The 23,690-nt window shown below is 53.2% G+C and overlaps 10 protein-coding genes across 10 annotated transcripts; 3 read left to right on the plus strand and 7 right to left on the minus strand.

Annotated features, from left to right (window-relative positions):
• Window positions 1–1,801: 1,801 nt before the first annotated feature.
• PG986_002818 (uncharacterized protein) lies at window positions 1,802–2,485 on the plus strand (the record flags this gene model as incomplete). Its single annotated transcript, XM_066839040.1, has 2 exons — window positions 1,802–1,947; window positions 2,041–2,485. The coding sequence occupies 2 exons, from the start codon at window positions 1,802–1,804 to the stop codon at window positions 2,483–2,485; spliced, it is 591 nt and encodes a 196-aa protein (XP_066704104.1).
• Window positions 2,486–2,935: 450 nt separating this feature from the next.
• On the minus strand, window positions 2,936–4,962 carry PG986_002819 (GMC oxidoreductase; the record flags this gene model as incomplete). The annotated part of the gene is made up of 5 exons (XM_066839041.1): window positions 2,936–3,142; window positions 3,214–3,936; window positions 3,984–4,455; window positions 4,571–4,743; window positions 4,777–4,962. The coding sequence occupies 5 exons, from the start codon at window positions 4,960–4,962 to the stop codon at window positions 2,936–2,938; spliced, it is 1,761 nt and encodes a 586-aa protein (XP_066704105.1).
• A 2,322-nt stretch (window positions 4,963–7,284) lies between these two features.
• PG986_002820 (uncharacterized protein) lies at window positions 7,285–7,892 on the plus strand (the record flags this gene model as incomplete). The annotated part of the gene is made up of 3 exons (XM_066839042.1): window positions 7,285–7,417; window positions 7,540–7,595; window positions 7,725–7,892. The coding sequence occupies 3 exons, from the start codon at window positions 7,285–7,287 to the stop codon at window positions 7,890–7,892; spliced, it is 357 nt and encodes a 118-aa protein (XP_066704106.1).
• An 878-nt stretch (window positions 7,893–8,770) lies between these two features.
• PG986_002821 (uncharacterized protein) lies at window positions 8,771–10,358 on the minus strand (the record flags this gene model as incomplete). The annotated part of the gene is made up of 2 exons (XM_066839043.1): window positions 8,771–9,088; window positions 9,189–10,358. 2 exons carry the CDS (start codon window positions 10,356–10,358, stop codon window positions 8,771–8,773), a joined length of 1,488 nt encoding a protein of 495 aa, XP_066704107.1.
• A 1,004-nt stretch (window positions 10,359–11,362) lies between these two features.
• PG986_002822 (uncharacterized protein) lies at window positions 11,363–12,075 on the minus strand (the record flags this gene model as incomplete). Its single annotated transcript, XM_066839044.1, has 2 exons — window positions 11,363–11,639; window positions 11,735–12,075. The coding sequence occupies 2 exons, from the start codon at window positions 12,073–12,075 to the stop codon at window positions 11,363–11,365; spliced, it is 618 nt and encodes a 205-aa protein (XP_066704108.1).
• A 1,653-nt stretch (window positions 12,076–13,728) lies between these two features.
• On the minus strand, window positions 13,729–14,852 carry PG986_002823 (C-type lectin protein; the record flags this gene model as incomplete). The annotated part of the gene is made up of 2 exons (XM_066839045.1): window positions 13,729–13,814; window positions 13,928–14,852. The coding sequence occupies 2 exons, from the start codon at window positions 14,850–14,852 to the stop codon at window positions 13,729–13,731; spliced, it is 1,011 nt and encodes a 336-aa protein (XP_066704109.1).
• Window positions 14,853–14,946: 94 nt separating this feature from the next.
• Window positions 14,947–15,498, minus strand: PG986_002824 (uncharacterized protein; the record flags this gene model as incomplete). Its single annotated transcript, XM_066839046.1, has 2 exons — window positions 14,947–15,226; window positions 15,275–15,498. The coding sequence occupies 2 exons, from the start codon at window positions 15,496–15,498 to the stop codon at window positions 14,947–14,949; spliced, it is 504 nt and encodes a 167-aa protein (XP_066704110.1).
• Window positions 15,499–18,929: 3,431 nt separating this feature from the next.
• PG986_002825 (uncharacterized protein) lies at window positions 18,930–19,532 on the minus strand (the record flags this gene model as incomplete). The annotated part of the gene is made up of 2 exons (XM_066839047.1): window positions 18,930–19,034; window positions 19,131–19,532. 2 exons carry the CDS (start codon window positions 19,530–19,532, stop codon window positions 18,930–18,932), a joined length of 507 nt encoding a protein of 168 aa, XP_066704111.1.
• Window positions 19,533–20,521: 989 nt separating this feature from the next.
• On the minus strand, window positions 20,522–21,313 carry PG986_002826 (chaperonin 10-like protein; the record flags this gene model as incomplete). Its single annotated transcript, XM_066839048.1, has 1 exon — window positions 20,522–21,313. One exon carries the CDS (start codon window positions 21,311–21,313, stop codon window positions 20,522–20,524), a length of 792 nt encoding a protein of 263 aa, XP_066704112.1.
• An 889-nt stretch (window positions 21,314–22,202) lies between these two features.
• PG986_002827 (uncharacterized protein) lies at window positions 22,203–22,659 on the plus strand (the record flags this gene model as incomplete). The annotated part of the gene is made up of 2 exons (XM_066839049.1): window positions 22,203–22,411; window positions 22,467–22,659. The coding sequence occupies 2 exons, from the start codon at window positions 22,203–22,205 to the stop codon at window positions 22,657–22,659; spliced, it is 402 nt and encodes a 133-aa protein (XP_066704113.1).
• Between the last annotated feature and the right edge of the window lie 1,031 nt (window positions 22,660–23,690).

Consider the following 23,690-nt stretch of genomic DNA (forward strand, 5'->3'; position numbering starts at 1 on the left):
TTTGACTTCACGTTAATCTGAACAGTTCAAGTTTCTGGCATCTGGACCTACGATGCTGTGGCAGGGTAAAAAGGAAAGGAGATCAGAAGGACCAGTCCACGTGTATCCTTGACATGTCAACTCGAGTATACACATGTAGTTTGCTTCAATCACCAAGCTGCAACTTCTCTCGTATTCCCTTTTACTATACCACCTCTGTTATTTATATAACGACACTGTTTGATATGGTCACCAGCTGAAGCCTTCAGCCTGGTAACCCACCCCGCGCCCTTGATCACTTGCAATGATTGTGTGCATAGCCTATATCGGTATAGAGGTAGTTACATGATAGAGGCAGTTGCATGTGCCAAACACCGAGGAAACTTGTATATGGAAGCGGAAACTCTGAGATGGTGATCGAGGTGGTGATCAGCAGGCCGCAGTAGACTTCATATGTAATATGGGCAATGATGCTCAATAGATGAGCGTAATAATGCTAACCGAACTGAACAAATAATTCCTCACGCAAGCTCGAAAGCCACAAGCAGGATAGATAATAAATGCTACTCTGGTAGTGATCATCATCGGCCCAGATATCTACTGCTCTCGGTCGACACTCGGATCTCAAGTGGTAGAACTAACTATACATCCCTGAAATTCCATCCAACTATGTGTTTTTGGTTTACAGCATGTCTTGAAACGAAAAAGGTGTTTGATTGGGATGAGGTCAACATCAGCTCGCCAGTACTCGCCCTGCTATGGTTAGCCAATAATAGCCGCCGCAAGGCTGGCGAACGAATGTCGAGAACCATATACGTACGGAATCAGCCCTGGACTCCAGCCAGGTGGCCTACATAATCCCGCGTACGCCAAGGCAATGTTCTCTTCGACGTAGTCAGTCGTTCAAGGGATCGATCGTCCTTGGTGGATCTCCAAGACGAAGAAATTCTCCGAATTCGAATTAAGGTTTCCCAGGCGGAAGGCGCCGTGACAGCCTACCTGGTCCCGTCGCCGGATCCATCGGCCTAGCATCGAAAAAGGAAGTAGCCAGCCAGCCAGCCAGCCAGCCAGCCAGCCAGACAGACAGACAGACAGACAGACAGACAAGCAAGGCCTTCGATTTTCAGCTTGCGTGCGTGATCCGATCAGCCCCAGCCCCAGCCCACTGGGAGTACTACATGAGAGAGGTTAGGTTCGATTCCTGACAGCGCTATTGGATCTCTCTCATGTTCTGGAGCCCCCAGGTTCCCTTGCATGGCCAAGGCCCTTACGTATGCTGTGGCTGATCCGAGTCTTGGCAAAGCCAAGGATTTTAACCCTCGTCCCTCCGCATTGCCAAGCAACAAGTCTCACCTTCTGGACCGCCTCTCGACCACGTCTTCCCAAACGGCCACGCATGGGCTTGGCTACAGCCTACCGCTTGGCAAAACGTACAAATAAAGTGCCCGGGGCGATCCCATGACCCGGTATTACCCCATCATTACCTAAAACCCAGTATCCATTACCCCATACTTCGGGCATGGCGTTTCGACTCGGGTTTCCATGGACCATGGGGCGTTTGGTGTTCTTCCACGTCTTGTTTGGTTTCGGAATGCATCATGCTTCGGGCCCTGCTGGCCCACGGGTGCCGCGACTTGGAGGGGGAAATGACCTGTTTAAAGAGGGCAGGTACTCCCTTCCGCAAAGGAGGGAGAAACGTGTAGTTCATCCTGTCATTCTCTTTTGGTTCATACATGACATATATTGAAAGACGCCCCTTTCCTGCGCGTTTGAAGAAGTGTAGAGCCCAACTACGACTCACCTACCACCGCAGACAGCAAACATGGCACGTTCACGAGCATCCGCCTTCAAAGCACAGCAGTACTGGGTCTACGAAGCACACAAGCAAGAGGAAGCCTGCGATCTAGCCCGGCAATTGAACCTGGGATTACCCAACGGAAGCCCGGGAGGCAACGAATGCGATATCATGTAAGCTCCAGCACGCAAGAAATGGCGAAAGAGGCCTAACCTACTAGGTGCGCACCCGCTCGCTAATTACCGAGACCAATCAACGACGCACAGGTACCCCCTCCACCGCCTCGTCATCACCGGCAAAGACAGCCTCCCCAACCTGCACCTCCTCTTCGGCCCCGCCGCCTCCGACGCCCTCGCCGAGCCGCACGCGCGCGCCCGGCAGGCCGTCCTGCTCAACGCGCGCGCGGGCCTGGTCGACGACGAGGCGCCCTACATCCGCCCCCGCAAGGCCAGCCGGGCCGAGCAGGACGCGCTGGGCCGGCAGCTGCAGTTCGGCCAGGAGTACCGGGGGCTGCTGCCGCACTGTTTCGGCGGGACGCGGGACGTCGCGTCGGAGAAGAAGCAGAAGCAGAAGAAGAGGCGGGATGTCGAGGACGTGGTGGTTGGGGGTGGTGGCGGTAGGCACAGCAAGACGAGCAGCAGCAAGAGGCTGCGTGGGCACGACACGGGGTCGGGGTATCCTTCCCCAGAATGGATGGATACGTCGGAGTGAAGCACGCGCGTGGGGCAGAAACTCCACCCGACGACCACGACTGGGGAAAAAGAAAAAGAAAAAGCGGCGTGTTGCATTTTGGGAAGCATGGGGCATCGACGGGAATTCTGGCGTTCATCAAAAAGAAAAAAGACTGCATTAAGTATAACGATTTATGAAATAGAGCGAATTACATTTCTTCTTTTACTAAAAGTTAGCATTGCAGACACGGGTGAATTGCGGATTGACATTCGGCAAGAATTTCAGATCTATTGAATTACATTACTTGGTCGTGAACAACATCATTGCATCACTCTGTCTATCGAAACAGGAAGCCGCAACCTCTGGAGCGCTAAAAACCAAGGATTCACTCGGATGAGCCCGCGCGAGTCATTTCAAGTCGTAATGGGCATGGGCAGCTGGTGTCACTGGTGTCATGTCGCATCGCATCGTGTCGCATCGTCTCCATGCTCAATAACCACCACCAGCCCGGATCTGCGCCGCGATCTTCTCCGCCAACGCGTACACCGTGCTCTGGGGGTGCCCGGGCGGCAGCAAGGCGAAGGCGCTGGCATCCACGACCCGCAGGCCCGTGACGCCAATGACCCTGGCGTTCGAGTCGACGACGGCGTCGGGGTTGTCCGCCTTGCCCATGCGGCAGGTGCAGCTGGCGTGCCACTACGTAAACGAGTCAGCATCTGTGTCGTAGCTGCAGGAACAGGGACGGAAGAAGAAGAACAAGGACTTACCACCGTCATGACGTCCTTCCGAATCGTCGCCAAGATCTCCGCGTCGCTCTGCACTTTTGGGCCCGGGTAGTACTCGACCGAGTCCGCAAGAACGCCCTGCATCGCCTTGGCGGCGAACGCAGCGCGCATGCGCTTGTACGCCGCGATCGCCACCGCGACGTCGGTCGGTTGCGTGAGCCAGTTCGGGTCGACGAGGGGCAGATCCGCCGTATCCGTCGACGCGAGCGTCACGCTCCCCCGCGACAGGGGCGCGACGAGCGCGCCGAGGATGGTGGCGTACTGGTACCCGTCCTTTGGCTGGTTCGCCACGATGTTGGCGAAATCGCCAATGTAGCCGGGGCCCGAGATGTACTCGAGCTCGGGCCAGTCGTCCGGGAACCGCGCCGCCAGCTCGGCCGCGGCCCGCGGCGGCAGCAGCTCCCGGCGCACCTTTTCCCACCCGAGAAAGTCGCAGCCGTTGCTGGTGAGCGGGCCCTGCCCGGCCGCGGCGTAGGGCCCCAGCAGCTGCGCCGCGACGTAGAGCGGGTCGTTGGCGATGCGGGTCAGGGTCTGGACCTTCACGCGCCACGAGGGGCCGAAGAAGACGTGGTCCTGCAGGCCCTGCCCGACGCCGCGCCGGTCCGCGACCACGGGGATGTTGAACTTGGCCAGCGCCGCGGCGGGGCCGATGCCGGATACCATCAGCAGCTGCGGCGACTGGAACGCGCCGGCGCTCACGAGGACCTCGCGCGCGGCCCGCGCGGTGAAGGTGAGGGCCCGATCTGGTAGACCACGCCCGTCGCGCGTTTGTTGGTGTCGAAGAGGATCTTCTTGGCCAGCGCGAGCTGGGTGACCGTGAGATTGGGGCGCCCCGCGGCCATCTTCAGGAACGAGCTCTCCGACGTCTCCCGCTTCATGCTGCCGTCGATGGTCGTCGCGGCGTACTGGCAGCCCAGCAGCTGGCCGCTGTTGAAGTCCTGCGTCGTGGGGATGCCGATCTCGTTCAGGGCCGGCTGCAGCCAGCTCGCGAACGGCTGCGCGTAGTTGGGGTAGCCGACCTCGAGGGGCCCGCCGCCGGCGCTGAAGGCGGCCGGGTTGTATTCGGTCGTCGCGTTGGGCGCGCGCGAGCTCGAGGGCGGCCGGAAGGCCACGCTCTTCTTGAAGTACGGCTGCAGGTTGGCCCAGCTGTAGCTGCTGTCCCCGACGGCGTCGGCCCACTGGTCGTACGACTGGGCGCTGCCTCTCTGGTAGAGCATGAAGTTCCTCGCTGCGAGGCTTGGTTAGCTTGCGCCATGGACTCCTTTATCACCTGCTTTTGGTCTTTGAATTCTAGATTCAAGTTGTTCTTGATCCATCCCCCGACGTATCGCCTGCTTACCTGAGCTGCCGCCCAAGCATTTGCCGCGAGCATAGTGGATTCGACGCCCGTTTGCGCCTGCTTGGGGGGGTGGTGACGATGTTCCAGTCCACGAGCGGGTTCGTGTCCGACGGGCTAGCTCCGGCGAAGAATGAGTCCCCGGCCGGGGTAGTGGACAATATGGGGTTGGTGATCTGATATTAGGTGCCGGCCTCAATGACGGCCACCTTGACGTTGGCATCTTCGCTCAGCCGCTCCGCCAGGACCAGGCCCGCCGTGCCCCCGCCGACGATGACATAGTCGTACGAGCCACCCAGCTGGCGCTTCTCGTTCTCGCTTTCGACTGGTAATGAGTTGGCCAGAAGAGCCCGGCTGGCCAGGAGCACTGCCGATAGAATATCAGATCCTTTCATCCTCGATTAAGCCAAGACTAAGTCGGCGATGATGATTCAGGAGGGGTGCGACTGTATTTCTCCCATGACCTGATGGGCTACGAGATGTCTTTAATACATCGCGACCTACGAGCTGCGATTTGCGATATAGATGGCACGGCGTTATGCGGTGAGATATGTACGACCGCCTCATCATACGGCCGACGCCAGGATAAACAAAGGGCGGGCCTAGATGCATTCTGGTCGCGCTCGAAATCAACAAGCGAGCAACGGGGCGAACCTTATGCTCGATATCAACAGAGTATCGCCCGTATTGCTGTTCGGCAGGTGTCGTCCTAGCAGTGCGCCACCAGCCTTGCGCATTCAAAGCAATGGCGGTGTCTTCGCCACAACCAGCGCCGACGCCGCCACCCACTGGGCTGGTGATCCATTCACTCGAGCTATTGCTCCTGCTGCAAGGCGAAACCCTCGGCTTGGCATGTTTGGACGAAGAGAAAACTGTACCAGGAGATTATAGGAGACATGGATACATAATAGAAGAAAAGGGCAGGCCCAGAGCGATTATCATCTTCTTCAAGGGGTGAGATCTTCAACTCTCTGTGTCGCACAGCCAATCGCATTGCGGCCCGTACGCACCGATGCCGTTCAAATGCTGAACTGGCTCAGCTAGATCATGGAACGCAGTGGGCCTGCCTGTATCATTTGATATATTGCAAGTCAGGATACTCCGACAACTCACGATTCAAGGACGGCTTCACGAGCATCAGAACGACCGCTGTAAGTGGGCATGCAAATCGAGACGTCGTTTGGTTGTAAGTGGCATCGGGGTTCGGCCGCCAAGCAAGTGGAGGCGCCAGTGAAATGGCATGCCACTTCTCGCACTGCTGACCTCGAAGAAGACAAGTGCATGCATCACCCATTAGCAACCAGCTCGGGAGACGGAGCGCGTCGTTTCCGAAAGGTGCAGCATGCTGCCGCCCTTTGTTCGCGAGCTCGGTTTCTTTATCTTTGTTGCACGTGTCATGTGGTAATGGGAGGCAGGTATGCTTTCATTGATTTCAAGCCATGAGGTGTCGATTGCGAAAAAGCTATGGCATCCAATTGATTGGAGACAATTGTCTTGACATGTACTTGCATTAAGCAATTCGTTGTCCATTGACTGGAGAAAAGCTGCTTGTCCCCCTTGCATTAGTGGGCATTTGCTGCTAATCTAACCCGCCCCGCTGAGGGCAGCAGGCGGGCAGGCGGGCGCTGACAGAGCTGGCATTTCAGTACTGGGCAGTGGGCGCTGCACGCAATGAAACCGCGTTTCAGCATCGGGTCCTGTACCATGGTAAAAGCATTGGCTTTTCGGCAATAGGGGCTGAGGGGGGGGAAACAAGAACATTGAAACGAGAAACAAGAGAAATGGCATTTGTAGAATGGAGATTCTCATCTGCGACTCGCTGCAGCACATTGATTTGAGGGGGTCGGAGGGGCAGAGGGCAGGAAGGGAGAAGGGAGACCTAGTAGGGAGACCTGGTACCAACTGGAGATGGGAGTGTCTCGTGGGAGCTTCGAGTGGTCTGAGGATCATTATCCATCATGCGCTTTTGGTGCCTGGCCGTTGTGCCACGAGCCCAGCAGCCCCCCATGCCCCCCCCTTCTTGCCCTTCTTGCCTCTGTGCCCGCCAAAAGGGGCCCTCCTGTCAATGAAAGATTCCAATGGGAGATCGCCAGCATTGCATCAGCGAGCCAGGGATCTGCGACTAGGTTTGGGCCTTTTGGAGGTCGGTACTGGCCTGTAGCTCTAACCTTGCAACCTAGCAGGCAATTGAAGGGGCAATTGAAGGTCAAAGGTCGAGCTGTTTGCGGGCAAAGGCGGGGGCCACAGCAACACGTCAATGGCCAACTCGGCCTGGTCTCGAGTCGCAAGTCCCCGCTGACATCAATCGCCCATGGGAATGAATCAATCAGACCGGATGCAGGCAAAAAGGTGGTGAGACGGTTGCCCGCCAACGCCAACGGCCCCCCATTCTGTCCCCCCTCCAGCCCCTACACCGTAGCAATGCCCATCTTGCATAAACAATAGCACCACTTTGTTTCTTTAGTCCTCGAGCTTCAGGGTCTACTGCTACCTGCCACTGCCACCTGCTTCTTCCCCCGCATACTTTAAGTACGACTTGCATCCCAAATCTCCAGTCTTGGAATCTTGATCCCCCTCCAATCTCAGTCTCAGTTACATAAAGACCAACCATCATCGCCTCCTCTCCTCGCAACCTCATCCCCAGATCTATCCCATCTAGCTATTGAACCATCTATCTGTACCTACCTACCTACACACCTCACCAGTAGTCATTCACCATGGCCAGCGAAGAGCCCCAGACCGTGAGCATCGACGAGACCCCCATCTCGCCCAGCCGTCCCGATGCCCGCCGCAAGAACTCCCTCGAGGAGCACCTCCGCCACCGCCCCGAGCGCTCCGAGCTTGTCGAGAGTATGTTACATCGCATCTTGGCATCTTCTCTCTCTATGATGTCTATGCGACGCGCCCGCCATGAGCAAACCGCGCCGTCATATCAGCCCATGACCTAAACTGACGTCATTCTTTTGTTGTAGAGAACATCCTGCCCGCCTCCAACGCCGCGCCCAGCCTGATCGAGAAGCAGAAGGAGGTAAGTCATCAACAGTGAACTCAATTGCTGCGTGCGCCTTGACCACGCACGGTTGCCCCCGCCCCCAAAGCTATTTTGCTCGCCCAAGCTCGCACACATGTCCTCCTAACATGATTATCTGCCACACAGCTCGAGAAGCACATGCGCGCCGACAGCCTCAACGAGAAGATCCTGCACCGGCCCACGCCCGAGCAGGTCCTCAAGAACGGCGTCCTGCACGACGACCCCCGATCGCCCGAGGACAAGTACGCCGAGGCCATGGAGGAGGAGTACGCCAAGCGCGAGGGTGGGGCTTAAATCGGTGAAGCCTTTCATCTGGCGGTCAGTGTTGGTGCTGTTTGTTGCTGTTGTCGCGGGAACGAACGAACCCCCCGGCGGCCGTGGGGCAAACAATCAATCTGGACGAACACTGGACGACGAACGCGTGCTTTTGAAACGATTTTTGGAGTTATCGGATGGGCGCCATGATCATTTTTTTTTAACAATACCTATACCTACTTCAGCAAAATAAGAAATGCAAGTTTATAGCATCGAATTTGGCCTGGGAGAGCGAGAGTCTCGAGTCTCCTTTAATACACAAGGATTGGTGATGTTGTGAAAGCAGAGCTTCGGATTTGTGGAGTCCCTCTCGCATACCATTACCTAAGACTAAATTCAGAGCAACCCCTCGACGAACAGTTACCTAACGTCAATACTTGCGCGCACAGCAATCATAGACCTCCTACGCGCTGCATTCTACTGAAAGAGGGAACGCCCGGCTGTAACCGTGGTGCATTGTATACAAGCTGGGTTCTATGCGATCGCTTGCTAATAGCATGGCAGATTTAGTACGGGTTTGGTTGGTCCAGGGCGACAAAGTTCTGACGTGGGAAAGCCCATGCATATTTAAGCACTTTGTTTGCGTTCCTCCTCTCCGATCTCGCGAGGGCGTTTGGCCGCACGTCTAACTTTGGCATCGCGTTCTCGAAACCGGCGTCCAGCAGCCAGCCGCACTATTATTGTGCTGGTCGTTGATGCTATTACCCCCACCTCCGCCGCCGAGGCACACGCCACCTCACCTCATCCACCCATGGCTTCGCACGCCACCACCAGGTACGCGTCGCGCGCGTCCAGACCTCACCCTTCACGGACCAGTCGTCGTCGGGCGGCGATCCCCGTTGCGAGATCCTTAGCAACTACTCTTCCGTGACACTACTCGCGGTTCCCGTCTTTCGCAGGCCCATTACTGAAATCACGGCGATCGCCAGCGTCAGCCCGAAAGCCGCCCAGAAAGCCGCCTTGTAGCCCTGGAACAGCGCCTCGGGGCCGACCTTGTCTTCGTATCGCGACGCTTCTGTGACGCTGTCGGCGATGATGCCGATCATGGCGAGTCCCAGCGCCGTCCCGAACTGGGCTACGGTGTTAAACACGGCGCCGGCGAGGGCTCGGGTGTCCTCGGGGAATACCTGGCTGATGACGATGAGACCGGCGCAGAATAGGACGTCGGCGGAAAGCTGTTGTATGGTACGAGTGTATTATGAGCTAGCTGCATGCTTCGGCGCAAAGGGGAGAAGAAGAAGACCATATAGCTAACAACGAACCGAGTCTACTCACAGGATGCAGAAGCTGGGCCGGAAAGGCAGCATACCAATAAGGCCACTCGGGCCTGATCAACGCCATGAGCAGTGGCGAACCCGCGCAAGCAAGCGACGTCGAGAACACGAGCCACACGGCGGGCACGCGGTCGATGAACAGCCCCGTCGCCAGGTTGAGCGCCGCGCCGACGATCATGGAGGGCAACAGCCGCAGCGACGACTGGAGCGAGTCGAGCCGCTGCACCTTCCGGAAGAAGAGGGTCGCGTACAGCTCGAGCATCTGCATGACGGCGTACGACATCATGACCATGACGCAGACGCTGGAAAACGTCTTGCGCCGCCAGAGCGCGTTGGGGATGAGCACGGGCAGTCGATGCTTCGCGGCGAACCACATCCACCACACGAACAGGGGCAGGAGAGCGACGCTGAGGGCGAGGAAGGCGGCGACGGGCGGTGAGCGGATCTGGTCGCGGTCCTCGGAGAGCTGCACGAGGACGAAGGCGAGCATGGCGAAGCAGGTCGACTCGATGATGGCGCCGGGCCAGTCGACGACGGTCAGCAGGCGCTTAAACGAGGGCTGGATAGCCAGTGTGTCCCGCGGCAGCAGGAAGAACCCTACGAAGAAGCAGACAAAGATGGTCGCGGCGGCGAAGTACCAACCAGGCCGCCAGCCGACGGCCTTGATGAAGACGCCGCCGAGCACGAGACCGGCGGAGAACCCCAACGGCTGGCCGAGACCGGTGCAGGCGAATGCGATGTTGCGCAGGCGCCCCGGAGCGATCGCGCTGCAGAGGATCCCGACCGAGGTGGGGAGGCACATGGCCACGGCGATGCCCTGCATGGCGCGGAACATGTTGAGCTGGATGCCGGTCCTAGCGAGGCCGCAGCCCAGCGTGAAGAGGCTGAGGAGGAGGGTGCCGCTCAGAAAGGTCCGTCTGCTGCCCACGACATCGGCCACGGTGCCCGCTACGATCAGGCAGGTGCCGGTGGTGAGGCTGTAGACCGAAAGAGGCCGGTACATGGTCTGGGGGCCGATGTCGAGATCGACGGCCATGGTGGGGATGCCAGTCGTGATGAGGCCCGTGGTAATGCTGGTCATGAAGGTAACGAGCGTCAGATAGAATATGATGATATACGCCTTGGCCGGCTTCACGTAACCCGTGTGGAGATGGTTGGAGCCCATGGACATGGCGGAGAAAGCTCACGGCTCCGTGGACTGGCTACGCCCGGCGACAACTCCTGGCCCGGGACGGGTCAAAGGTTGCTGGTCATGATCTTCTTCATGGTGCTGTGAGCTGCGCGGGGTCTCATCTTCGGAAGCACGCGTCTTGCAAAGAGTGGCCACGCTTGGCGCAGAGGTGCTGGGTCGTTGGCTGGACGTTGAATTCATCATACACAAGTCTTGGGCTTGAGCATCAAGTCTTTCGGGGAATTTCGAGGACCTGGGGATGTAAGGGGGGGCACGTGGAGCTTTGCAGTATTATCACACGAGTCGAGAGGTTGCCGGCAAGATTGCGAGTAAGTAAGGCTTTGACGATCGCAAAATACCATTACATCTATACGACTAAAGGGATGGATTGACCAGGTGCTGACCGTAGCAGAGGAAAGCGGCTGACTTGAGGTCAGCACTACTTCAGGCAAAGTACGTATTGGTTGATAGTCACTTGATTCGTTGCGCTGCCCTCCCTTACTGCAAGGTTGTTGTAGCAAGTACAAAACGCAGGACAACCAACTCTATGTCGTGGTACAGAGCCCCTCTCGTGTAGAACCCGACTGTCTTAACCACCCACACCTCGCCCTAAGACGGCGCTGGCGCTGGCATGTGGGATGCAGTGACTGTCAACAGGGGTCAAAGAGCGCCCAATCGAATTCATGCTACACAGAGTCAGTTGTGGTTGGCCGTAGTACGAGTTGCGAAGTAAAAGGCGTCTTCCCATGAGAGCCTAGGGTAAATTTTCCGAGAACCTTGGCTTCATGTTTAGAAAGGTAAGTAAGTGCGCAAGCATAATACAGGCGCGCTCATCTCATGATAATCGTGATTGGAAGGCAAAGGCTATCATCCAAATAACAGGCCACGATATGTGTACAAGTTCTCCCCCTGCAGAATACAACGAACCGAAGATTACTTGAGATAATCATCAAGATTGATTCAGCGGTACATCAGGCCTGAATTGTAACCCAACAGCGCAAAAGTTATTTGGTGCCGGCGTCGACCTGGGCCTCCTCTTCCAACATCTCCTTGATGTACCCGTTTAGCCAATGCCCCTTCAGCCTCGTAGGGTCCATGCTGGCGGCCCCTTTGACCCGTCCGAAGCACTTGCCCTCACCGGCGCCGCACCAGCAATCAAACGGCTGTGCCAGGATCCACTCCGTGCTGGGATAGAAGAAGGAGAGCATGTCGCCTTTCTTCAGATCGCGCTGACGGTTGACCCGCATCTCCATATGCTCCATGTCCCACTCCAGAGTTGGCCTTGTACGAAGCAGTCAGTCAGTCGATCGGTCCAGAAATGATGAGGAAAACGCATTCCCCATAGCCCTACAAGGGCCGTGGGGTTGGAGACTCACGCGCACGAGTGGTTGACAAAGTGGATGTTCGAGTTGAGCTCGAGGTGCAGGTTCCGCCCGGCCTGCGTCGTGCTATACGACGGTGTCGAAACAGATGTCACTCCGGTGATGCGAGCAAAAAGCGTGCCAGCAGGCAGGTCGACTAGCGATTCTGCCCACGATCGGAACGTACCCCCGGCCGTTCTGACCACCATGAGGCGGTCGAGATCGGGGTTCACCCAGGCAGGGAGGCGAGCAGCTGCGTCCTCGTTTGGGACATGCTTGCTCATAGCAGGGTGCTGGGCAAAAGAGTGCAACTTCTTGTTCTTCTGAGTCGCCGGTGGCAATCCTGCGGTGGCCATGATTAAGGAAGTAGGTAACAGTATCGAGGATGACGTTTACTTATGCGTATGGTTTGCTTCAGTGTTGGTCGTTATCATTAAGAGAATATACATGGCGAGAGGGGCAACTGACCCTTTAAGAAGTCAAAGCCCACGTAGCTATCTACGCGTAACAGATATTTATTGATACTGCCGCACACGAAGCTCGTCTGTGTAACGAACGAAGACGAACGGCTACGAAACTATAGGTTACCCTGTTTTGTGTGAGTCCCCTGTTCCTGCTGGGGAGGCTTGACATCGAATCAAAGTAAACGACAGAAATAAAAGGAAAATACGGGTTCATGAGACTGTGATAATCTTGGCCCATCTGCGTATATTGCGTTAGGCTAAGTGAGCTGCTTTGACAAAAGCCCTTTGTTCAGCCGATGAAAGGTATCCAAATGGCTTTCAACATCTCGAGGCTCAACATGTACAGAACTCAAGAGTAGTTCCAACGAGACCACCCACTGCAACTCCGTGGTAGACTAATGCATGAACTACGGGCTTGCTGCAAGCACCTCCAACACTGAAACAGATGTAAGCAGGCAATAGTAGGACTACCTGAGTAGATCATCACAACAGGTTCGGAGGGTGGGACAGGAAGTGTCAGGCGGGAAAAGGGAAAGGATTGGTAACTAGCATAAATGATACAATGTCTCACTTCGGTGAGATATATGTTGCACATGACACCATGGATCTTAGCCGATCTTTGCAAACCGCCAAGTGTAGAGACGGCCCCGGATAACGTGGGGGAAGACGAGGCTGGATATAAGACCATGTAAGCGTTGTAACACCACGGAACAGTCCCCGACTGGCCTAAAAGCCCCGAAGCCTTAGCTTGGCGTCAGCTGAAAAGCCGGTGAGGCCTTTCGTGATACACACCATACAGCAGAAACTCTTCTGCAAGGCGAGGAGGGAATGTCAAGTCCCTCAACTCCGACTAAAAGATAATACGGGCGTAAGCCCCTCCGCCAGCCTCGGACTGACCAAAAAGAGACCAAATCTATTTCTCCCATTTTCCCGTGTATTCCGATCCCAAAGTGGCTATGTATTTGAAGGTCTCTTCGGTTGGGGTGCCTTCTGCACAGCGGATGCGTATCGAACGTCCCGCCGGCCTGTGAAACTTCTGTTTCTCATACCTGATTGGCCCCGTCCACGTCAAATGCATGTATGTATGTGTATGTGCGCGTATATTGAGTATCGGAGTGCCAAGGAGGCGCCAAATACTCTGCGAATCACCCCGCAACCGCCACATACGCCCTTGCGTAACGACGCTGTCTGCACTACCCTAGAATGACTGCTCGCTGACCCAAAGAGCCCGCTGTTCTTGTTGATGGTGGCATTCAATTAGGACTTACAGAGCTCATACCCATCAAGAGGGGACTCAGGGTTCGGTGCCGAGGACTTAGTAATTCTGCCTAACCATGAACCTAACACTCCAAGCGCCGTTTCCATACCCGAGGCTGCCTTCTCCGCCGCCTACCTATGCAAGTCTCGGACGAGCCTAACGGCGACCCAAGGGTACTGGTAGCCCTTTTGCCACCAATTCAGACTATGTTTTGAGATTAACGGCCGTTAGCTTGCTCTGGCCATACGAAAAAAAGGCATAGAAGAGAATGAACAGCAGCCAGTAACCTACAAGGACTTTCTGCCTGCGATGCGTGGAGGCAATGCCCAACTACCACCCGTGATGGCCATGTGTTTCCCGTCCATGAAGTCAGCTGCGGGGTGCGTAGTCTAACGTCAGCCAACAAACACCTCACTTCCGACGCCCACGAAGACACAACAGGCTCTAGTTTGAAAAGCGTTTGGGCGCTGCGTAAGTGCAACTTACCGCTGTAGCCAGGGTAAATGTTCATAGGTCTGAACTTGGGCTGAGGCGCGAACACCGTGCTGGTCCACTCCCAAGCACCCCCGAGATCGCCGAGGCCACAAAGATGGTCTCCCCTGTGCGTGACGGGCACTGGGTGGAAGTTCTGCAGCCCCACGTTGGCGCCGCTGAGATCGACGAAGATGGATCCGGGATCTGTGTGCATCGTCTTGTTTTGGCGGCTGTTGGTTGGCGGGCCCGGAAGAGGTGATTGTGATTCAGTTGCAGTAGTAGTTGGCGGCTGCTGGCTCTTCTTCAGCCGGGCGGCGTGCTCGTGGATGCTCCTCACTTCGTGAAGAGTAGGGAGACGGGCACCCCCGCCCCTCCATTCGGCGTAGCTAGTCACCTCGTTCCAGGAGGCGGTGGCTGGCCAGTCCGCCGCTTGGGATAGGGGGATGGGGCCCCACACGGTCCGGATACCGTGCTGGGCGATGAACACCTGGAGTGCCGTATCTCCATCAGGATCGCCATTTTTATTTTTGGTATGGCCTTTGGCGCGACCATGGACGTCGCTTTCGGTGCTGCTGAGCCTGCTCGTTGTCGTCTCGCCCCCTTGAGTGTTTCTCAATTTGACCCACGTCGCTGGGATGGCGTCGGTCTTGCCCGTGTCGACCAGGAACGCCGCGAACTCGCCCACGCTGACAGGCCGGGCCTGGGCCTCGAATGCGGGCGTCTTGACGTCGTATGGCTCGCGCTCGTTGTCCCAGGCAAAGTAGCGATCCGGTCCATCGTCGCTCTCGGGGTCCTCGTGGCCGATGGTAAGCTCTTGCTCGGGGATGCGGAACCACTGGTTTTCGATTCTTCGAGAAGCTGCATCTCGCGCCATTCCCGCGGAGTCTGGGCGCGGTATGCCTGGCGGCGGCCGGATGTTGGGGCTCAGTATAGCCATGTATAAAAACGTCTCAAGGTGAAGGCCTACTTTCCTCACACAAGAGACGATCAGCTTCATCGAGAAAGGGACGAGGAGAGACAATATCTTCTAGTTACTTGCCTTCGTGCTTGTATCCAATCCAGAGAGCCCTCCCGATAGTCCTGTCGCTGTAAGCTCGGCCAGTGTCGTACTGAACCTTTATACGCCTCTTTACTTTTTCCCGATATTCGAGCATTTCGGACAGTTCTGGCCATGCCGTAGGAAGTTCGCTGTGGTCGTGGCATTGCGCCAGGTCATCCACGTCCGGGCCAATGCCGCGCTCAAAGTATTTGGCATACGCGGCGGGCTCAGTCAAGGGCTTGCCTGTGGCCCTAGAGAGGTGAATATCCTCGCTGTTGAACGGTTTCCTATATTAGCTTGCGTCTTATTATAGTACATACGAGAAAACGGAAACCTGCAATGTTGGTATGTGGCCCAGGTAGAACTTGAGAGGGTTTCTCAGAGGAATGGGTTGTTCCATGAGTGCATCTGCTGGTATCATTTGGGTGGTGACCAGGTCCCATGCCTTCCACAGGATCTCCCACTCTCCCACAGAGGGAACCGGCGCAGAGACATAGTTACTGACCTCAAGAGGGAATGCATAAGGGTTAGGTTTAGATGCCATAACGCAAGGATCTAATTTGCTGTTGATTAAGGGTCTGGGTAAGGGGTAAAGTAGGTAGTTAATCCAAATCACTCGAGCTCTTTGGCTTTTCTTCCAGGCCACATCCTTTTATACCCATGTACGTATCCAGGTTTCTGTACGGGAAAAGAAAGCATGCCAAATTCCCCGAAGTGCTCTGGGCGTTGGACGGTGGGAAACGTCAGCTCCATAGTGCGCAGGACTGCAAGCCGCTGCGCAGCAGCTTCTCGTCATCTCCCACTGAAGTCATGCCCCCCCCCACAAAGCATTAGGTACCTAGCAGAGCACACGATTGGAGACCCAGTCTAATTTGGCCTGTAATATGCCCTGGAGCATACGCCGAATGCCAACCCAGCTCATGTAGGAAGAGCGACACAACCTGTTTTTATTGCTTTTTGGTCAGCTGAAATTTCACCTATCCGCTAACCTGGTCTTCTTTATTCTGTGTAAGTCTTTCTTGTTTTGTTTTATTAGCATAAATACCCCAAGACGATTCGAAGAAACAGTGGGGGAAAAGTAACGTCGGGAAGACAAACCTCTGCTAGACCTGCACTAAGATGTAACCCCTATCGGCTGCCCCCCTTAAATAATATACTTAAAATAGATGTAAAAATTAATAACATCAGTAATAGATAGGTTAATTAAATAACGCACACTGTATTTTAAGGCCTATTTCGGCTAGTGCGCATTATAATAGAATTACCCTTACTATTAGCTCGATTTATATTACTTTCCACTACTTTATCGGCGCGCCTTTTCGGCCTTTTCGGCCTCTTCTTTAGCCTTCTTTTTTTAACGTTCTTTTGAACCTCTTTAATGTTTATTATATATATAAAGCCTTTATTAAAGTCCTCGTCGACCTTCCTTTTTTTTTTAAAATCTTATTTTCTTTAGATTTACCTTTAAACCGGCTTTTTTCTACTTTAACCGGCCGATTCGGGCCGTTAAATTATTAATACTCTTACCGAGCTTTTTCTATAATAACCTCTTAATTAAATCACCGGTAGTAATATTAATATTAAGTATCGCAGCCCCTAAATTTTTAACTTACCGGCTATTTTTAAGCGTTTCGATCTTTTTAGCCTTTAATTTAGCTAGTTAACGCGTATCCTCGGCGGCGATAGCTTTATTAATAGCTTACACTATATTAATATAATAAAGCCTATTATTTATTAGTTTATCGATATTAAGGGGGTAAATACTAGTTACTGCTTATTTACTAGCGATAACCTTAAGGGTAAAGGCTACTTTATATGCTTTAGCCTAAGCTTAAAAGAAGTCCCTTTTTTTAACGTAGCTGTTATTAGTAACGGCGTATACTAAGTTAAGCTCCCTTCGAAACCTTTTTTTTAAGACCTTAAAACAGTTAATATTTAAGGGTTAAAGTATATAAAAGCTATGTAATAATAAGTAAAGGAGCTATACTTTAGCCTTTAACGCCGTTAATATAAAGTTATTATCGATATAACTTTTATATTCATTTAAAATTAAAAGCCTTTATTAGTTAAAATTATTAGGTTTAATTAAAGGGATAAAGATTTTTCTTAGCTATTTTAAGGCTATAAGATTAAAAATTTATCCTTTTAATAACGTTTTAAAAGCTTAGTCTTTATATTTATAATTAACTTTATTTTTTTTAAAGGAACTATTATTATTAAACCGATTAGTTTTTAAATATAATTAAAGGCGGTAGGATATTATTAATAATATTAATATATTTTAAAATAATTATTTACTCACGATTAGCCGAGTCGTTTCGTATTAGACTTTAATAGGCGGCAGGGCCGATTACTATAATACCTTTTCTTATCGTTATCGTAATTCTTATTTTATCGGCGTTAAATTTAAATCGAGGGGGTATACTTACGATAATAGTAATATTAAGCCGATTAAAAAACCCTCGCACGGCCCCGTTTAATATGTATACGAGGCGCCGGAAATTTATCGCTTTAGTACGTATAGTCTTAAAGGTCGGATAACGTTTTAAAAAACGGTGCACTTATCGCTTACCGATAAAGTAATCGACCCTTTTTATAAAAAGGATACGTTAAGTATATATATAAAAGAGTTAATGCGTAGGTGCGTAGCCTAGGCTAGCTTAAAAAAGGGCCTATTTAATTAAAAAAGTCTCTTCCGTAGGGGTGAATAACTACCGAGTTTTATCCTGCTTTTTTTTTTTAAATATTAACCCCTGAGTCGGTTGCGAAGGGTGCCCCTATTAATGTTATAGTTTTTAATCGCATAATTAATGCTTCCGCCGGCTAATATAGCCTAGACCGCTTAGGTAATGCGAGCTTTTTTAGTTATATTAATGGTGGTAAAAAGAGGAAAAAAAGAGGAAGAGATTAATCTACTTTAATTAATAAACGAGTAAGATTTAACCCCTTTATATACTGTTATTATTGCTCAAGGGCTCTAAAATCATTTGAAATCTGGAGGGGTCATTTGAGGGGGGGCAGCCGATAGGGGTTGCATCTTAAAGGGCGCCAATGACTGACTATATATACTTAAACGAGGGCCAGGACCTAAGGATACGCTTATAATTTATTACATTTCCTGATATGGTCGTAGAAAGTGACCCGAAATGCTTCCTAGGTGTCTAATCCGACTCAGTGTAGCCAGATAGTTCTGTAATTATTGATTTCACTGGTGCCGCGGCACCCCAGGCTCGGAGTGCAGGTCCACTAAGCAGCGCCCCGGATCGAATTGGCGGAGTTCAGTGGGTGAGGCGACTCAAGTCTACCTGGCAACATCGCTCTTCCAAACGCCCGGTGAATCAACCCCAACCTGATCTTTCATCGTTGGTTAACTCAATTCCAGTAATACTAAGGTACCCGGAGAATCGAGAGGACTTAAGCGTGCTGTGGTTGCGGGCTGCAGCCGCTGCAAGACAACCAGGCAACGAAAAGCCCAACAGCGACCCGGCATGCTGCTGTTGATCTGGTATTGATCGTTGTTCACTAGAGATACTGCAACCCACGCCATACACAACCACAACTACCAGACATGGATGAGGCACAACGGCTTGACCGTGATATTTCTGGACGAAGAAAGTAGCGGTTGAAGTGCATAGAACATTACTTCTACCGCCACATCACATTATGCCGTACGAAAACAAAGTGCAACAGTGGCTGGCTGTCTCCTTCAGTATCTTACTCATCCTGCAAGCGGGTATATTGCAGTAAAAATGTATGAGAAAAGAGCGCCCCTTTTGATATATCACCTTTTGCCGGCAAGATGGTCCGATTAGCCACTGCCCACATGTCTGTCATTGCGTTGGTGGTGCCCATTTGCATCAGGGGTTCACGGCCATTTTTGGTTGGAGTCGTATATATTGGTGTAAATCATCATGTCGACGAATGTTCCGGGGTATCAACTTTGCTATCGCTATAGCCTAACTGCCGAGCTCATGACTACCTACTACATGTAGAGCCCATGCTCTTGAGCCCAATATCCTTCGTCACCGCATCCCGACATGTGTCGCAGACCTGTGGCGCCTTCACGGCCAGAGAAGTGAGCTGTATTTCAATCATCCAGTCAGTCAGCCGAACCAGAAACGAGATATGCTATTATCGATTTGGGGGAATTAGGATGATAGCGTGGGCTAAACTTACCGCACCAATACAAGTCATGGGGTTCCCGTCGATCGAGCTCACGACGCAGGTCAGCGCCGTGGGTGCCAGGGCGGTGGCGCACTGCACGATGAGGCAGCCGTGTACATCAAGCGTCCAGGCGTCCTTGGCGGCCTTCTTGATGTCGTCGCCGACTGTGTCGTTGAGGTCCTTGATCTCCTGGGGCAGGCCCTTGAACCAATCGCCGGCCTTGTCAAAGCCGTCTTCGACCTTGCCCCAGCCGTCCTTGAACGCATCGCCCACTTTGCCGAGGTCGAGCGGCTCCGGGCTCGCATTCCGGCTGGCAAGAAGACCCCGGCCCGGCTGCGGACTTGGAAGGGCCAGAGCCGGTGAGAGGCTCATCAGCAGACTGGCTGCGATGGCGGTGATGAATGAAGACCTCATGGTGTATTGTGAGAGGGTCGTGCGACAGGACACACGCGAAATGAGTGAATGGGGTGGGCTGGGTTGCGTGTAAGGAAGGTCGGGTCGGGATGAACCTGCGACAAACCCTCTCCCCCGGATTGACATTGATGGGCGGCTATGTGTGTTTTAATATAGACTTGAATGGGTCTTGGCATTTTATCTCCTCCTGCATCCCAACTGCCAACAACCAACACGCAGGACGATGCAAAGGTCTCACTGGTTCCTGAACCGTGTGATGGTCCGGCCAATGGCATGTATTAAGCACGCCAAGATAGGCCGGCTGCAACCTACAACGGCCGCGTTTCTCTTGGAACCCGGCTATTCATGCTGTATGGACAGCTTGTGGTGTTTCCAACTAGCTAATAGGGCGAAGAAACGGGCCGCCAACAGGGGGGCCCTGTTTTTGCCCCAGAAAAGGGGTCGCATAAGCCACGGGCTGCACTGCCACGCCGCACCTGATTGGACATTTGCCACATAAAGCGCTAGGATCCTGGCGAATCGGAGCGCTTAACAGGCCCATCAATCAATTCGATGAAACACAAGCTAGCCATGGGTCCTCCAGCATACCAACGCCCGGCATGCATCTTGCTTACTGCTGGCTTCATGCTGAAGTATCTATTGCAGAAGTGCATGCAAGTCACCAAGAGGAGAAGAAAACCCCCAATTGCGTTCAACGACCAGCTTCACTGCCGATACCCTGCTTTTCATGATATCCAAGGCCTCCTGAACACCATCCAGACCTTTCCTGCTCACAACCTCTGGCGGGGGAGCGATCTTGTACACCCCCTTCCTCAATGCCTCGGGCAGGTACCCCCAAAAGTGGCAGGCAGCGTCTCCGCAAAGGCCTCGGGACCAATACCGGCGCCGAAAGTGAACTTCGCCTCTCGACGCCCTCAGGGGTATCTGCTGGCGCGATTGGGTTCGACGAGGCAACGAAGAGCTGACCAGGATGCTTTAGTTGCTCTATATCACACCGTAGGTGAGCGCGAAGAGGGAAGGACGTGGTTACTTACCTTTTGCTTCGACGCGGCCGAGACTTGGCACGCCATGGCGTTGCTTCCGGCCGCCATGTAGATGCCCGCGCAATCGCCCTTGTCGAGCTCGGCGGCGACGTCTTGGACGACGGTCGGGCTGTTATAGTCAAATGCCTTGACCGCGCCGAGACCCTTGACGTAATCGAAGTTGCGCGGCGAGCAGGTAGTGATCACATCGTAGCCCGCCCCGGTAGCCGTCTGGATAGCATTGCTGCCAGCGCCCGAGCTGCCGCCCCAGACGAGGACCGACTTGCCCGTCTTGGGCGCGCTCAGCTTGGGGTATTCGAGGTGCAGATAGTCCTTGCCGAAGAGGGAGAAGGAGCTCGTGGTAATGCAGAGGCCGAAGACGACGGCATCGCGGTACGGGATGTCCTCGGACGGGATCTTGGCCATCAGAGTATAGTCGAGGGGCACGTAGTCCTGGAAGCCGTTGTTGGCGGTGAATCCGAAGACGCGGTCACCGACGCTAAACTTGGAGGCCGCCGCAGAGCCCGGGGCGACGGCTTCGACCGTGCCCGCGACGTCCTGACCCAGGATGACGGGATACTTCACGAAAGGGAGGGCCGTCGTCTGGAGCATGCTGTCGCAGGGGTTCATGGCCCAGGCGTGGACCTTGACCAAGACGCTGCGGTTACCAAGTTCGTTGGCCGTGGGGAGCGCCCTCTCGCGGATAACGCCAGGGACCCCGACTTCATCTTGCCAGAGGACGCTGTTAACAGCAACCATTTTTGCTTGAAAAGCAATAAGACGAAGACTTGGTGTGCGTGAGAAGTGTGTTATTATAATACGGATTGGTGATGAAGTTTGGTGAGGGCCTATCATACCAAAGGACAAAATAAGTGCACCTGAACTGCCTATTTATGCTCTGCGGAATATAAACCTCATAACTGGCAGATTAATCCAAGTTCTTCGCTTACTGGTTATGGTGTATGCGCATTTGGTAGCCAGCCACGGAGTTTGCGTCTCGGAGTTTGCACGTATTTACGCCGAGGAACTTAGACAAGTAGACGAGCAAGTTGACAGCCGTTATGAGCAACTCCAGCGACTTCACATTATAGGTCTTCTAGTATATTTCAGTTGTTATACATAGTAATTAACTTTGCCACTGCATGCCATTCATTGGTCACCGCGTTACCGGCTTTCGGGACATAGGGCTCCCGAAAAGGGGCTACACCCGTGAGTGTCACTGGCTTCGAAGCTGTTAGGTTTGATTCGACGATAGAACTGGTCAGTGGACAGTTGTGAAGTTCTCTCCGTTTCGTATTTTGTGAGTCCCTATAGCCCCTATCTTATCATCCACCACAATACCAGTGTACTGAAACAAGCATCTCATTGAATTACTTCCTGTCCTCATAGGTAACCTTTTGACCCCTTACATGAGTACATCCCACTTTGCTATCCAATCAGTTCGTGGGGTTGGTTCTTCGTCTCGCGCCGTTTGGCCTAGTGCTGACTAGCCACATCCCTACAGATGTGACGTAGTCACCACCTAGCTGACTTTCCCCAGTTCCTCCGACTGGAAGAATTGAGAACATTTCTGTTTGTCATCTATTGCCTCTGCTTCTTGAGCTCTTCGTTTTCGGTACGTCCTTCTGACGAAACTGAATCTGATACGATGTCCGAATACACATCCACGCGCGAAGGCTTCCAACGGGCCATGGAGTGGAGTCTCACCGGCCGGCCCGAGGATACCGCTCAATACGTCGAAGACACCACCCTGCCGACCTTTTACCAAGTCATGAACGGCCAGCGTATAGCCTACGACGACTATGTCAAAGGCATCGCCGTGTCGCGCGGCAAGATCAGCGAATACAAGCCTGTTGTGTGAGTCGCCGCCCTGCCATGTTTCTTCCCTGCTTGTTCTCATGTCTTTCGAAAGGCACGAGTTTCTCCGCGATGGTGATCAGCTGGCGGCTCGCATGGCGGGAACTATTAAGGTCGAAGGCGCAGCTACCGACTTTGAGAGCTTCATGTTTGCCAAGGTAGACAAGGAGAGCGGGAAGTTGGAGTGGTTGGTCGAGAGATCCGTCTGGGGCCCTGCTGGCGGAGCGCCTGAGCATGGCGTCAGCTAGATGCCCAGAGCAGCCTGAACATCCAAGGTGAAGGGCGTTAAAGTAGCATAGTTATTACTTTGAATAATTGCTCAAGCCAAACCTTGAAGATTGTGGGTGACCTGTCAGGGTTTGTGCTGGAGGCGTTAAAAGGTTACTAGATTGTTGGAAGCTTGAAACTTTTCCCAAGGAGATACATACAAGTAAATTGCCCATATGGTCTGGGCTTTCGGTTTTCTTTTCTTCTTTCCACGAATGGTTCTCATCAGGACGTAACAAGGTACAGGAAAGTCCTTGTCCCAAAAGTTGAGTCGTAACAAAAGTCAGATCCGTGATGACTTGATTCGCCAGATCCCACTCTGGTTTAATAAGAGCGCTTACTCTAGTGCCTCAAAGTCAAATATTATTCCTGTCTGAGACCTTGACCTGCTTATTCTCCTTTCGGCTATAATCGTTTTGCTCGTCCTGATCGGAACATCGCAGGGACACAAGTGCGCCGCCACAGCAACTACCTACAACTGCAGTGCAGGTATTGCATGCTACAAGCCAAGTCAGATTTCTGTTTGTTGCCGATCAGAGTACTTCTTGTCCAAATCAAACCAGGGCAGGTCAATCTACCTCGCATCTACACTCATGGTTACACGCACACACGCACACACACACATACACCAAGCTGACACTTGAACTTCCTCTCTTCAATGAGGGATTAAACCCCATTTAAATTGACATATCGGAGAGCTTTTCTTGCCCTATCTGCCAGTGGGCCACATCGACTGAGCCCATCAGGCTCCACAACCTGGCAATAATCAACGACTTCTCAATTACAGCCGGACATTAACCTATTGTGGGAGACATCTGAGAAAGGGAAAGAAAACTAACAAAAATATAAAGAAAAGCAAAACATACAACACCGAGGATTCCCAGGTCGTCACCGACCCTAGTACTAATTCGGCTCTCTGCTGCTTATATATGGGAGAGCGGACGGGATCCCTAGTATTCAGCAGGATATGGTCGTATGTTGGAGAAACACTTGCTACAGCGTCTTATGAATT

This window comes from Apiospora aurea (genome assembly GCF_038362705.1).
Source record: "Apiospora aurea strain CBS 24483 chromosome Unknown utg000002l_segment0_segment0, whole genome shotgun sequence".
Lineage (NCBI taxonomy): Eukaryota > Fungi > Ascomycota > Sordariomycetes > Amphisphaeriales > Apiosporaceae > Apiospora > Apiospora aurea.